General features: G+C 54.3%; 1 protein-coding gene across 2 annotated transcripts in view; it reads left to right on the forward strand.

Moving 5' to 3' along the window:
• The window catches only part of ANK1 (ankyrin 1), a 69,234-nt gene that overhangs the window by 32,303 nt on the left and 22,428 nt on the right, over window positions 1-14,503 (forward strand). For both annotated transcript variants that reach the window (XM_050910143.1, XM_050910142.1), the window contains exons 2-7: window positions 5,885-5,986; window positions 11,615-11,713; window positions 12,811-12,909; window positions 13,585-13,683; window positions 13,797-13,982; window positions 14,121-14,219. In XM_050910143.1, coding sequence (XP_050766100.1) covers window positions 5,885-5,986; window positions 11,615-11,713; window positions 12,811-12,909; window positions 13,585-13,683; window positions 13,797-13,982; window positions 14,121-14,219 — 684 coding nt within the window. The remainder of the gene's footprint in view (window positions 1-5,884; window positions 5,987-11,614; window positions 11,714-12,810; window positions 12,910-13,584; window positions 13,684-13,796; window positions 13,983-14,120; window positions 14,220-14,503) is intronic.

Below are 14,503 nucleotides of genomic sequence, written 5' to 3' on the forward strand. Positions count from 1 at the left end.
CTCCCCAGCTGGCAGCACTGACCTTAGGTTCCAGCACCCTGGCACTAGCAACTGGAAGTGACTGGATGACCTCCTAGCTGTGAGTTGGACCCTTCTACACTGTCTGGGTAGGATACCCATAGCAATATGTGGCTTTGGTGCCAGGATTCAGGTTTGCATCTTACTGCCGGTCCTGGGGCTCTTTGGTTGTTGGGGTGATTGTGTGCTACCCAGCCTGCCAGGTGTTTCCTTGCTGGACCTCCTCTGTCCTCTGCTCCATGAGCCCATGTCAATCTGGCTCTGTTTCCCCCTGTTCACTGGCAGACTGGCGACGTACAGAAGGAAGTGCGTCTGCCTGGCAGGGCTGAAAGCCACTGCTGCCTCCCTCAGGTAGGGCCAGTGGTAAAACTGCCTTCCCCTCAGCAACTGCCTTCCCCTTAGCAGCAGCACATGACTCTCGGAAGGGATTGTGGCCCTCCTGTTGCTGTTTGTCTGCTGTTCACACAGTTTGCACATCCCAGTTTGCAAGATGCCTCAGCTGACTTTGCTCCTAATGTATCCCAGAGAAAGGGTGGCACATGTTGCTCCTGATAAGGGGTTTTCGAGAGAGTGTTAGAACAGTGGAGCTGCAACAGATGCCTGCAGCAAGCAGAGCAGGAGCTGCTAAGCTCCTTGCTGGAAGGAGCACATGGCTTCCAAAGAATACAAGAGAGACGAAAGAGTTTGAAGATGCAGAGTTATCATTAGTGGCAAAACTCATGAGACAGCAAGAAACCTGTGTAGTGGTGTAATTGGGTGTAACTGCTTTCAAGATCTTTGCTATAGAGCAGCCATAGGAAGCTTTTCATGCAGCAAAGCCTGCTGCTCCTCACTGGCAATGTTTTCCAGTAGCTAGGCCTGGAAGAAACAAAACTGAATGAGTCTGACTGCTGTTTGGCAGAAAGCGTTTTGCTCCCCAAGGCATGGGAAGTAATTAATTATTTGAAAGTCTGTATTGCAATTCCTCTTCTCTGGTGTAAGAGCAGCACTGTTCTTCAGTGAGAGCAGAGGCTCTGAAGATATGCGGCAGAGACCAGGGAAGGGGAAAGGCAGGGGCTGAATGTTGTGACTGAGAATCAAGACTCTGGGAATTCCCTGTAGCACTGCAGATTTTAATTGCAGGGCAGCTCTGGCTGTGTGATACCTCTGGGTAGAGAGTGAAGAAAATACAGCCCATTTCAAAAAAACTCACAGTGACCACAAGCTCCCCCACTCTTCCCTCTCTGTAACTAGTCCTTGTAGATCTTCCAATGGAACAGGGAATCAGCTGGTTTTACGTGTCAAAGCACTTTGTTTCTGCAGGCAGCAAGAAGGTCTAGCGGATGCTAGCAGCCTCTGACTGGGTGTGCTGCCCCTCACCTGCCTATACTGTGGCCTGGTGGTTGTGCGGCACGGGCAGGGCTGCTCTCCAGGGACTGCTAGAGTCAGAGGCTTGTTGGAAAGGGCACCCAGTCCCTTTCTTTTGGAATCTTTGGCCCTGTCCATAGCAGGACATGTTCCCAGGCAGTCCCACAGACCTCTGTGCACATCCTTGCAGTGAAGGGGTCCCACCTCCTCTGGAGCTCCTCAGCAAGAAGCCAGCTCAGCCCTTCCTCATGCTGGGTGCTGTATAAACAACAAAGGAGTTGCAGTCCCTGCTCAGGCTGCCTCATCGCTCCAGCAGAAGACCTGCAGATAGAAGAGACAAGTGGGCAGATAGGGTAAAGAGGGCAGTGTAGCAGGATGCACGCATGCCTTTTGCTGGTCTGGAACAGTGTGGTGACTTGCTTCTTGCCTGTCTTTGTGTCCCAGAAAACACTGTGAGATCAGCACGAGTCCCTGAACTCATTTGCACTTGGGAATCATCTACTTGCAGCATTTAGCAGCTTGTACAGAGTGGGCTCCTGACAAATGTGGCCACCTTTCACAGAAGGAGGCAATGTTGAGACCCTCCCTTCCTTTATCAGTGATGTGCAGAAGGAGCTGGTGCGAGCTCCTCCCTGGATGGGAGTGAGAGCAAGGCACTGCCAGAAGAGATTAAAGCAAGACTCCGACCACAGCCAGAAGACGGAGCAGGATTACTGAACCTCTGACTGCAGCCCTTGAAATCTAGCCTGAGCCTCTGGCTATTGCCTTAGCCACGGCTACAATGCAATGGGCTTGGTCAGGTCCAGGCTTCTCATGTTGGGGTGAAGGGGCTAGGACATTCATCTAGTGGCAGTAACGCTTTGCAGGGTGAGGCTGTGAGAGCAGGAAGACACCTGTGAATAGGAACAGAGGAAACCGCTAATCAGGGCCAGGAGAGGAAAAGGGGAAAATTTAGATTGTCAGCAGACAAGGGGAGCTTTTTCCTGAAAGAAAAGAAGGGGAAGGAGAATAGAAGCACAGTCCGATGTGCTGTGCTGTGCTGTGCTGTGTTTTCTACTTTAGAAGGTCTTGGAGCACTTTGCAAAGTCCAGATCTGAGGCCTCTCCCTCAGGGAATTGCTGGCAGCAGCTTCCTGGCACTTCGTAGCTTGAATGTCCACAAGTCTGTGGAGCACGACACCTGTGTGTAGGATTTAGCAGCCGTGTAAGAGTGCAAGCGGTACACAATGGCAAGTGAGGCAGTTTATTTTCTCCCCTGGAATAGCTCCTTCCTGGAAGATTGCTAGGAAGGCAAAGGAGAATGGAAAGAAACACTACAAACTCCAAAGAAAGGAAAACCAGTAGAGGCAGTCTCTGCGTCTGGAAGCAGTTGCTGTTTATCCTGGGGCACATGGATAGCAAGTGACTGCATGTGCATGTGTACAAATACCGGGGGTGCATGTAGCATGCCCATGCTACGCTTTGTGCTTATTAGTGGATGGTAACTGTGCAATGTGTGTGTCTGTGTTTAGGCACATTGGTGTTGTGCTGACTGGGATATGTGTATCTTTTTGATATGCACATCTACTTGTGTCCATAGGGTCTCTGCATTTCTTGCTGTTACTGCTCCCTTTTGCTGAAATTCAGGAGATGGCAGCGACCCAATCTGTACTTCAGTTCCCTGGCTAATCTAGTGTTGTCTTGATCTCTGTGACACCCCAAAGTAAAGCGAGCTGTTGTGAACGAATGCCTCCTGAGTGATAGGTAGGCAGTTCCAACATGCACGCTGACATCAGAAGGGCAATATGACTGCAGGTCTATTTCCTCTGCTTTTACCACTTGAGCTGAGCTATCCCTTCTTCTCTGGCTGCATGTGTTGTCTGACTGGTTGTGTCTGATGTCCTGCATCTCTGTGCATCTCTGAAAGGTGCACGCTGAGCATGGGGAGCAGAAGGGCAGTACTTCTGAAGCACTCAAGCCTCAGCACATTTTCCAAGGCCCTGGCCCCCAGCATCCAGAGGGTCAGGAGGGAACCGCGGCCCCTCTCCTCTGTGGCTGGTGTTACCTGTGAAATGCCAGGCTCCCGGGCATGTCTGTGGGGCTGCTCTTTCTCTGCTGTTTCCGAGGTGGTACCTGCAGCTCTGACCCGCTCCCTGCACTTGGCAGCAGTCATCTGCTTTCCGGAGGCGGCTTGGTATTAAATATCCTGTCTGACACAATAATGGAGAGAAAATGAACAAATTCCATTAGCGGCTGGCGATCCCTGCAGGGTCTGCGTTGGAGCGAGGAGGGAGCCTGTATTTTTAGATAGAATGCAATGTAACTTACTGGCTCTGTCAAAGCTGGGGAGTAGATAACCAAGGAGGGAGAGAGGGGACACCAGGCTCAGGTTTCAGCTGAAGTGCCGGACTATGGCAGCACGAAAGGGCAGGTCTGGTCCAGACGTGGCTGTGAGTATACAATGCACTTCTCCTTTGTGCCTACAGAGACCTCCGCTTTGCTTTTCGGCTTGCCTTCTGCCTGTAGTCTCTGCTGCTGGGCGTGCTGGGGCTTTGGGAGCCCCTTTGCTGCTGGAGCCTGTAGAGTTCTACCATTTTAATCTTCGCAGCTCCATGTGTGTCCCTTGGGTGGGAGAGCCTGGCTGAGCTGTGCTTTGACTTTCCAAGGGGTTTGCTGTCGAAGGTCTGTGCTGTGGCTGGCATGCTGGCAGCATAGCTGAGGTGCTGCCTTGTCATTGATCCTGACCTGAGATGCAGAGGCATCTTGCAGGGTCTGGAGTTAGAAAAGCTCTTTGCATTCAACCTGTTGCTTGAAGCTGTCAGTGTTTCCTTGCTAGACCCCAGACAGCACACAGGGCTCAGAGCGCAAACATGCACTTCTAAGCACAGCACTGGTGCTGCCTTCTGCCTCTTACAGTAGATCATCCTGTACGAGCACTGAGGTGCCACATCGTGTCTCCTCTGTGCTCACAGCCCTCCACAAAGCTGGCAACTCTGCTGTGAATCTGGGGGCTCTTCCCAGATGGACAGGGCTCTCCTCTGAGGCGATAGCAAGTGGAGCCAGCTGGCACGGAGGTCATGCGATCAGCACGTGTTCCCCCCGCATGCGGAGGCTGCGCACCGGGACAAGGCATGGTGGTGCTGCCCTCCACCACCCGTCCCTCTGACCCCGTGGGCTGCCTCAGAAAGGGCCATGGCAGCCAGCCACTGCTGCGGGAGCCCAGGCTGAGTTCTGCAGGGTGTGCCCGGCACAGTGGTGGCCAGGACACCCTGTCTGTGGGCCTTCCTTCTGCAGGGGGTAGCAGGACGGTGAGCCCAGGACATGGCTACATTTCGCTGGGGTAGGAGGGTCGGGCAGAAAGGATGGGCTGGGGGAGGCAGATGGAGGAGAGCAGAAGGCAGCCGAGTTGTGCTGCTCCAAAGTCCAAATTTGAATGGCTGAGGCGGCAAAGAGAAGGGAAGAGAGGAGCCCTGAACGCCTGTGGTGCATCATCCTGCCTAGGTCTGCCTCCAGTGCTGTCCTCTGTGGCCGTGCTGCTTCCAGCTCCTGTCCAGGAGCTTCCCGATCCTGGGCGCTCCTCCGCAGCCAGGCTGTGGGCACTACAGGATCGCCTGGGATGGCAGGATGTAGGCTCTCGTGGCACAGGAGGTCCCTTGGTCGGTCCCAACGTGAGTGGTACAAGAGGGGTTCTGATTTTCTATCGGAGCTGAAGGCAGAGGAGTGTGTCCTGCACCCTTGCCATGGATGTCTCACAGCTCTCTGCTGCAGAGAGCTCTTTGGGCTAGACCTAGCAGGCAGGCACCAGCTCGTAGTTGCCAGTCCAAGGTCCCAGCCTCACAGAGCCACATTGCTGCCTTTCTACCCTGTTGTTCTCCAGCTTCTGGTGAGCCATCCCATGGTCTTCATTTGCTGCCTTACACTGCTAAATAGTGTTGCTCAAAGTATTGCTGTGCCTTGCCTGGGGTGGCTGTGTTTTAGTGGTGCAGGGAGGCACTGCCTTGTTTCTGTTGGAAAAGAGCGTTGCGACTTTCCTGGCTGTGGGGTGCTCAGCCAGGGTCACTGTCCCTGGTGCCAGTACTCGAACTCACCGCCGCGGCTACCCAGCGGTTTCTGGAGGACAGCAGGGGTGGGTTCACCACAACTGCAGCCTAGGCCTCGTCCATCGCTGCAGTCTCTCAGCCAGGACACAGAGGCGTTTCGTGGGCCAAGGGAGGCTGCCATGGTTGCAGGAGACCCCTTAGAGCTTCCTCCCTACCCCACCCACAGTGCTGGGATGAGCTGCAGACCTTGCACGGCTCTCCTGCCCCATCATCTGGATGCTCTTCACTCTAAGTCCAGGTCCCAGCCCTGGTTCTTGCTGTCTGATTTGGGGCACCTCACTCTGTCCCAGCAGTTGCCACCTTGACCTGCCCGGCCTCTGCCTTTTCTGCCTGGTCTCTGTAGTCATGTTCTCTGCAACTGAGTGAAGAGCTGGCCCTGTGCTGGTGATGGGGGAGAACAAGGGGACACTGAGTCTCATGCTTTTTCTTTTTTTCCCCAAGGCCGATGCTGCAACCAGTTTCTTGAGAGCTGCAAGATCCGGGAATCTGGACAAAGCCTTGGATCACCTCAGGAATGGGGTAGATATTAACACCTGTAACCAGGTAGGTGAAACCCACAGGGCTTCTGGTACCATCTCTAGTTCATGTGAAAATGGTGCCATGCAGTGGCTCCCCCAGGCCCAGTGGCAGTCACTGCACCCCTTCCTTACACTGCTCCCATAGGATGGAGGCAGGGAGGTTCCCCATGGCTGCTCGCTTGCTCTGCTCTGCGTAGCTGATCGGGAGCACCTGCCCTGATCCCACAGTCCTACCTGCCATGGAGCAGAGTATAAGTTGGCTGGTAATAAGTTGCCTGGCAGAGGAAGTTTAAAAACTTTGTGGCAGAGGCTGCCTGTCCTGACCCCACTCCCCTCCTGCGCCTGATGTGCCTGGCTCCCGATGAAGCGTCTGGGGGTGACACAAAAGAGCTGCTGTGTTAGGTGGAGCGCAACGTCAGCTTTGCTGCGCGAAGGTGATTTTCTGGGGATGATCTGCTCTGCAGAGGCATTGTGCAGCCTCCAGGCACATGTCTCCAGAGCTGTGGCATACCTGGCTGAGGGGTAGGTGCGCACCACCCAGGCAGAGCATGGAGCCATGACTGCCAGCGCAGTGGGGGGATCCCTGGGGTGCGGAGTTGAGTGTCCTGGCAGAACCCATCCTCCTCTCACCTGCACCATCCCCTGCCAGGCTCCAGGCAACCTGCAGCCCCTTGTCCCTGCCTGTGCCAGGCAGCAGGCACAGGAGCTCCTAACCAGAATTGAGCTCAGGGGAGAGGCCACGCAGGGCAGACTGCAGCATGAGAGCGGTCCCTCACTGGGGAGGCTTCCACGCTTCAGCTGGGTGGAAACAGGTCCTATGCTGGGGAGGAAAACGGCTGACCAGAAGGCAGACCTGGACCAGTTGTCTTTGGGGCAGGGAGGGTAGCAATAGCTGTAAAGATCTTGGGAGCCTGGCAGTGCTGGCTGGAGTGTAGCAAAGGGCATTAACAGGTAAGCACTGGGGGAGATCTGAGGCTCCTTTAGGGTGACAAGCAACTGGGACAGCTGGAAGGGGCTCAGCTGCTTATCAGAGGGCAGAGCAGATAGATAGCTGTGAAGAGTGGCTGGGACGTCACAGGAATCACTCTTGGGGATATTCCCCTTGCCTGCAATGCTCAGGCTTTCAGATTCCCAGAAGCTGCAGCTTAACACAAGCAGGGGATGTTTGCAAAATGCCAGTCTTGGTGGCTTGGGAGGTGTTGGGCAGGTGGGGCCCCTCCTAGCCCAGAGCAGAGACAGCTCTGCCCCAGGAAAGGAGAGCTGCAGGCACAGAGGAATTGTTTGCACATGGTCGACAGAACATTTTGTATCTGTGTAGCTGCCAAATGCAGGTGGCTCAGCCGAACTGGGGTAGGTGCTGTAGGGAGAGACTCAGGGGGCTTGGGCTGAGCAGGGGCCACAGACAGGCTGCACTGTCGGCTGCTTTCCAGAGCAGTAGTGATTCTGGGGAGGCTGACTCAGCAGGCAGCACAAATGTATATTCACCTGGTTCAGTATCAAGTCCCCAAACCAAGTGTAGTTCAGACGTACTGATTTGTGCACTGCAGTGGCCAGTGCAGTTATTGCAGACAGGTTCCCCCAGGAAACGTCACCGTCTCCTTTTCTTTTCTGACTGATGGTACCGTCCAGGGATGCTGGGCTTCTGCAGGCCCCTGGGGCACGCTGCAGCTTGCATTCTCCTCTCTGGGACACTAGATGAGGTTTGGGGAAAGCTCAGGAGATGCTCATTTTATTCATCACCGTATTATCTGGATTATTAGTTCATAATCAGCATCCAGATACTCTCAAAGACTTCTATCCTGGGGCTATGTGGGGACATAGGGGATTTAGATCAGAGGGGTCTTGTGGGGAGAAGAGGTAGAAGATTTTCAGTTTCAGAGTCCTTTGAGGATTTTCCATGGGGTCCTGTTGGTGGGTTAGAGGATCTGACCCTGTAACCATTTTGGAGATGTACAGGGTTTGAAAAGCGGAGAGGCCGTGTGACATGCTCTTATCACTGGGCTGCAGGACTTGGCTTGCACTTGGCACTGAGCAGATCACGTGCTTGCACCTGGCAGGATCTTCCAAGTTGCTGTGCTTCGTTTCAGAATTTGGCCCAGTCATTAAACCCAACTGCTGCTCCCTTAGTCTCTCTTGGGGGATCAGAAGCCCCTGTAATTGAGCCACAGCAGCGGGCCAGTCGCTGTAAGCAGTCACACTGCTCCTGCTTCCAAACGCTTAGGTACAAATGAGCAGAGACAAATGTTTAATGTGTGGGTGTTTAATGCGTGGGTGTTTAATGCACCCACTGCTCCCTTACAGACCTGTGGGAAGGCAGGTCACACGGACCAGGGAGATCCTGCTGCTGAAGTCTGTGCCGCTCTCCTCTCCGGGAAGGACTGGCGATGCTGCCATGTGTGGCACATTCATGTATGCCCTGTGTGTGCAGAGGCTGGAGCAAAGCCTGGCAGGGAAAATCATCTTTGCCTGTTCACAAGTGGCTCAGAGAATTCCCTTCTGCCAGTTTCTGTGGGTGTCTGGAGGAGAGGGGCAGGAGTAGGTGGGGGCTGTGTTTGGCCACGCTGGCCCATGCCTTCTGAGATGGGAGACTCCACAAGCAGAGCGCGACACGGATGTTCACTCATTTCCGATGACAAGCCTAAAAGCAGAGGGAGGATTTCTGCATCCGCTGCTCCTGTACTGCTCTAGTGCAGAGGAATATGTGATTCTGGAGAGGGCTCTGCAAAGAATTAAAACAGGGAGACCCAGCCACAAGTTAAAGACGATGGCTTTGAACTTCTTCCTCGCCCAGAGAGATGGTCAGTCATCAGCTGTCTCCACTGACCGGCTGCGAGTCCTGTTTCCAGCCAGATTTCTGGTGCTGATGAGGGGATTTAACACCTTGACGGGGAGCACGTGGCTACAACAGTATGAGGCACTTCTTTCAGTGACGTCTTTGCACTGGTTCCTGCCATCTCCCTGAGGTTAGATGGCACTTTGGGGTTTCCTTCTGAGGAATATCAGACCTGTGGGAAAGGTCCAACCTCACATGTCCTGTATAGAATAAAGAGGGATATATGTGGTCAGACCTATCCCACAGGCCCTGTATTCTTACTCAAGTGCAGAGACCTTGACATGCCATCTGATCTTCATCCCGACGATTTCATCCCCTTCATTGCTGCCATCTGCATCAGTGTCTTCATCATCCACCTCTCTTGTGTTTTGAATTCCTGCATGCTCCCATCTCATCCATGGGGAGCTGGAGGCCTGAGGAGGAGCGCACCTTCCTGCCAGGACCCTCACCAGCAGGGAACGGCACTGTACTAGCACACGGGTGCCAGGAGATAGTCTCTGTTGGGGTGGCCAGTCACAGTCCTGATGGGCAGTCCAGGGCAGGGCCCTGCTTTGGTACAGGCTGAGTTCAAAGTCTCGCCTTTTGTGTTTTTCTGTAGGGCTGTGTTTGTCGCATTGACAGCCAGCGACTAGGATTTCTGGGAAGCGTTTGTGGCACTTAGTGAGGGGAATACAGCACCTTTCAAATTAAGCACATCCCGTGGCGGTTTTGGGTCAGGTGAGCTGTCAAGCCAAAGCAAATGTGCAAAACAGCCTGTATTGTTCCTGGAGCAGAAATATCGATGGGCCGCTGGGAAACGATCTTCTGCAAACATTGCGCTTATTGCTGTAAGGCCAGAGAATAATGATTCCTCACAGGTTTTCAGCATTCAAAAGGTTATTTATGAATCCCTTGCGTAAAAGGGCATATGTGCTGAGGAGAGCAACCGAGCATCTGTGGTCTTGCACTTCAGGCGTTTGTTGCGTGAGTGTAACTGAGAAAAAGTATGTGTGTCTGTGACCACATATCCAACTTGTGAGCTCATGAAGGTAAGGGCGTCAGTGACCATCTGTATGGGGTTGTGTAGGTGTGTCTTAGTCAAAGAAGCTGGGCTTGATCGAGGCAGTGGGCTCAGTGTAGCCAGGCCTGGTTGGGGAGGGTTTCCTTTCGGTGGCTCTGTTCTGTGGGTGTTGCAGCATTCCCACTTCATTTTCCCTTGGAAGCAGGCCTTTTGTGCTTGAGGCTGTAGGGGACTTTGGAGTTGGTGTGCTGAGGAAGCCTGTGGATTTTTAGGTTTTTGCTGTTTGTGCTGTAATCAGAGTTGAGCAAAGAATCTGTGACTCTTTGACTATGATCCTGGATAGCTGGTGCTTTGAGTGAGAGAGGGTGGAAAACCTTTTTCCAGTATGATAACACTCTTGAAGCTGTTCTAAGTTTAACTGGAGTGTTGAGGGCTGGAACTGGAGCCTCCCCAGGCATTTTCTGCTCCCCTACCTATATTCAGGTGGGGATGAAGTAATTCTGTGAAGTGACCTTCCAGTACTCTACAGGAGCCGAAACAGATGGTTGGGAGGTGGAGTACTTGGGCAGGACTGTGTGCTCCCAGGGAGCTGGCGTCTCTCTGCCACGTGACAGCATTGCGTAGGGGTGAGTAAACATAGTGCATCCACCTGGGAGAAGTGAGGGACAAGGGAAGTTTGCCTTCTGGGGAAAAAGTGACATCTGAAATTGCCTGCAAGTATTTAACCTCTTTGCCAGCACATATCCCAGCCCTTTTGTTCACATCTGGGAAGCGGAAGAGGGTTTGGGAAATAATGGAGCAGAAGCTGTTTTAGCAGTTTCTAGGGTGCTGACTGGCCTGACACCTCCTTCTGACAGCCCAGGGATGCTAAAAGGGCACTGGCCAGCCCTTTGCTCCTAGTGCTCAGGTTCCGTATGTAGGAAAAAGGCAAGCTAAACTGGGGCACACGCAGAGATGTTCCTGAGAAGTCACTTCATTTGTTTGGGAGCTTCCTGGAAATGGTAGAGCTTAGCAGTGGCACAGCCAATGTTTTCTCTGCACCCTTTGCTGCAGCTAAACTCTGAGGGAGCAAAGCAGACCCTCTGCTGAGCATGGGCTGCAGGATGGGTCTGTTGGTAGGCAGTCTGCAAAGCCAGGAAGAAGCCAGCTGCTGAACTGGAAGCTCCTGAGCTATTGCGAACTAAATTTGGCTGCTGCTTGATAAAATCGTTGTCCCAGGCAGAGCTTCTCACTGCACTTCTCTCTGCGTAAATGTTAATATTTAAGGTTTGTATGTACACTTACACAGCAGCTCTGGTGCATCCTCACTGTGGGCCATACACAAAGCTCAGCTCTGTGCTTTAGGTTTGAAAAGCCTGACTGTGGGCAGGCGATTGCGGGGAGGGGCACCCCAAGGAAAGTCACTTGAGCAAAGGCAGGAGCTGACATCAGGGATGTGTCATGAGAAGGGAGGACTGAAACAGTGCCTGTGGCACCAAACACACACACGCTGAGCTGTGGTGCCACCCATCCGTAGGAAATCGTCTACGGGGGCTGCATGTTTCACTCATGGAGAGACCTCCAGCGTTAGTCAGCAACTCAGCATTCGGCCGCGTGCAGTTGCCCTGGCAGCATGGAGCTAACCATGGCTGTCGTGCTGGATGCCAGCGCAGGGCTTGAGGGCAAAGCAACAGCTCCTGCTCCCACCAGCCTGGACTTTCTCCAGCACGGGCCAAGTGCCCACAGTCGTGTCTGCACAGGAGCTCAGAGTAGGGGGTTCCCTGGAGAGCCCCAGCCCCAGCAGGTGACTAATGCCCCTCTCCCACCTTTGCTCCCTCCAGAATGGGCTGAATGCCTTGCACCTGGCCTCCAAGGAGGGCCACGTGAAAATGGTGGTGGAGCTGCTGCACAAGGAGATCGTTTTGGAGACAACGACCAAGGTGAGGACAAGGGATTCTGGTCACATTAGTCACAACTCCGCACCCTGCCATTGCTGCCAGACACACCAGCAGTAGCTGAGCAGTGAATCATGCTGTTTGCTTTCAGCCCCTGGAAAGGTTGTGCTGATGGCAGTGCTGCTGGGCTGGGGCCTGGGGACCAGGCTCTGATTTCAGCGCAGTGGAAGCCGTGCTGGGCACCTCCAGGTGGGTGGGAGGTTCCTCTCCACCCATGCCTCTCCCCCGTGGGGGCCATGGGGGCCACTGTGAGCTCAAGAGGGGAGTAACAGAAGCCACAACATGTGCTAGTGCTGTCTTTACTCACATCTCCCGGCACTGGCTGCTGGCTCCGGTCAGCCCTCGCTGCCCCAGGGCAGCCCCTGCGTGCTGCAACACTGAGATGGCCTTGGTACCATTGTCGCAAGCCTGGAGAGCTCTGGTGCTCCGTAAATAACATATCATTCTCTCCTTGCATCACCATGGTGGGGTGTGGTTCTTGCTCGGTGACAAGCGAGACAACGGTGCAAGCAAGCAGGGCTGACAAATGAGCAGCCTCCAGCACCATCTGAAGGGCTGCGAGAGCAGGAGGGGGCCTGGCTTGCCACCTCCCCAGGGCTCTGGCAGGGCTCGGGGCACGGAGCAGAGTCTGGCATTCTGCCACACCGCCCAAAGGCACAAGTCGGAAGAGCCTGTATCTGCATTTTCCAGCCTGCTTATCATCCCTTCGCTCTGCTGGGATGCCTTGGCTACCAGGGTGCACACTGCAGTTTTGCCTGAAGACTGCCAGCTCAGCTCCCCCATCCTCCCTCCCCTCCTCATCTCTCAGTGCTGGAGATACACAGAGCCTGACAATGCATACAGCTTTTGCTGCCAGTAACTTCATGGGAAAGATGAAATCACTCTCTTCCCTGGCCAGCAAATGTGAAGGGTAGCTGCCTGGTTTATAGCCAGGATGGGGCATGGAGCAAGGGCTGCTTGGCCCCACAGGCTTCCCCTGGCCAGCTGCTCTGTTGCATGTGTGTTAGCACATGTCAGGCCCATCTTTCCCTGGCATACTGGGCTGCTCCAGCCCCTGAGTGCTGCCCTGTGGTGTCTTTCAGAAGGGAAACACAGCTCTGCACATCGCTGCCCTGGCTGGACAACAGGACGTGGTCCGGGAACTGGTGAACTACGGGGCCAACGTCAATGCGCAGTCACAGGTAGAGTGACCTGGGCTGGGGTGGGAAAAGCACCCAGCATGCATGATGGTGGTGTCCTCATGGTGGGAACTGTGCCCAGCATGGGCACTTCAGCAGCCCTTTACAGTTTCTCTCTAGTCCTGTTCAGGGGCAAGGACTGCTCTGCCAGACTCCTGAGAGAAGACGAGTGTGCAAGTGGTGGGGAGGGAGTCTTGAGGGATGTGGGGAGACCAGCGTGGTCTCTCTGCTGAGGGAGTCCATGGCAGCACGCACAAGCACGCTGAACTCATCCTGGGAGGACTCATGGCTGATGCCTCTAGCAACCCCTGCAGCTCTGCACACTGTGCCTCCTTTGTTCTCTTTCTTGGGCCTGGTGGGGCTGCAAGCTCTTCAACTTCTGCCTGATGGGAGAAACGTCCCCGAATCAAGGGAGAGTAGTGGCAGTGAGTGGAAGGCAGGGTCTCCTGGGTTGACTGTTGCTGTGAAGCATCCCCTGGTTCTTCTGGATGTGGGGAGCCTTGGGCTCCAGCTCTCTGTGATTGCTCCACCATTGTCAGTCTTTTCCTTTTTCCCCATCCACAATGTGTATGCTTTTGTCCCAGTTCAATGAGCTGGGGTTGTGGGTGTTGATGGTGTGTAGATCTGCAAGGAGCTTGAGGAAGAGTTGTGTTGATGTGCATGGCCCTGTGTTTGCAGAAAGGCTTCACACCCCTCTACATGGCAGCACAGGAAAACCACCTGGAAGTTGTCAAGTTCTTGCTGGAAAATGGAGCCAACCAGAATGTAGCCACAGAGGTGAGATCCTTGGGGAGGACCCTAGGGCCCTGCTTGTTGTGGCTGCTCTTGGATGTGCCAGGTGCTGCCATGGCTCCTCAGCTCTCCGCCTCTCACCTGCCTCTCCTTGGCAGGACGGCTTCACGCCACTAGCTGTGGCTCTGCAGCAAGGGCATGAGAACGTGGTTGCTCACCTTATCAACTATGGGACTAAGGGTAAGGTCCGCCTGCCCGCCCTGCACATTGCAGCCCGCAACGATGACACTCGCACAGCTGCTGTGCTGCTGCAGAATGACCCCAATGCTGACGTCCTCTCCAAGGTGTGTGGCTTTCCCATCCTGTCTCTGGGAGCTTTCCCACATCCCCAGGGAGAACAGCAGCTTGGTATGCTGTATTTATCCATCCTTTCAGCCGGGGGCATGTGTCTGGCTGGGCTGATCCCTCCTTCTTTCCCCTAGACTGGATTTACCCCCTTGCACATTGCAGCCCACTACGAGAATCTCAATGTGGCCCAATTACTGCTGAACCGTGGAGCCAGTGTCAACTTCACACCCCAGGTGAGTGCAAAGCGGGAAGGCTGCTGGGACTGTCATTGCTCCAGCACCAGAGGAGGATGCTATGCCTCCTTTCCATGTAGGTGCAGCAGCAGCTGCCAGGGTACACGGGTGAGGTGGGACCATGCAGAAGGTAGCGCACTGATGCACGTGTGGGGAGTTGCCATTAATAACCACCGTGGGCCTTTTCAACTATGTCTCCCCTCTGTCGGATGCAGCCATGCATCCCTGGAAGCTCTTGGGCCCTTGTGTCCAGGCTGAGGGAAAGCTGGTGCTGTCGCTGCAGG

This window comes from Gymnogyps californianus, chromosome 23 (genome assembly GCF_018139145.2).
Source record: "Gymnogyps californianus isolate 813 chromosome 23, ASM1813914v2, whole genome shotgun sequence".
In the NCBI taxonomy this organism is placed as follows: Eukaryota; Metazoa; Chordata; class Aves; order Accipitriformes; family Cathartidae; genus Gymnogyps; species Gymnogyps californianus.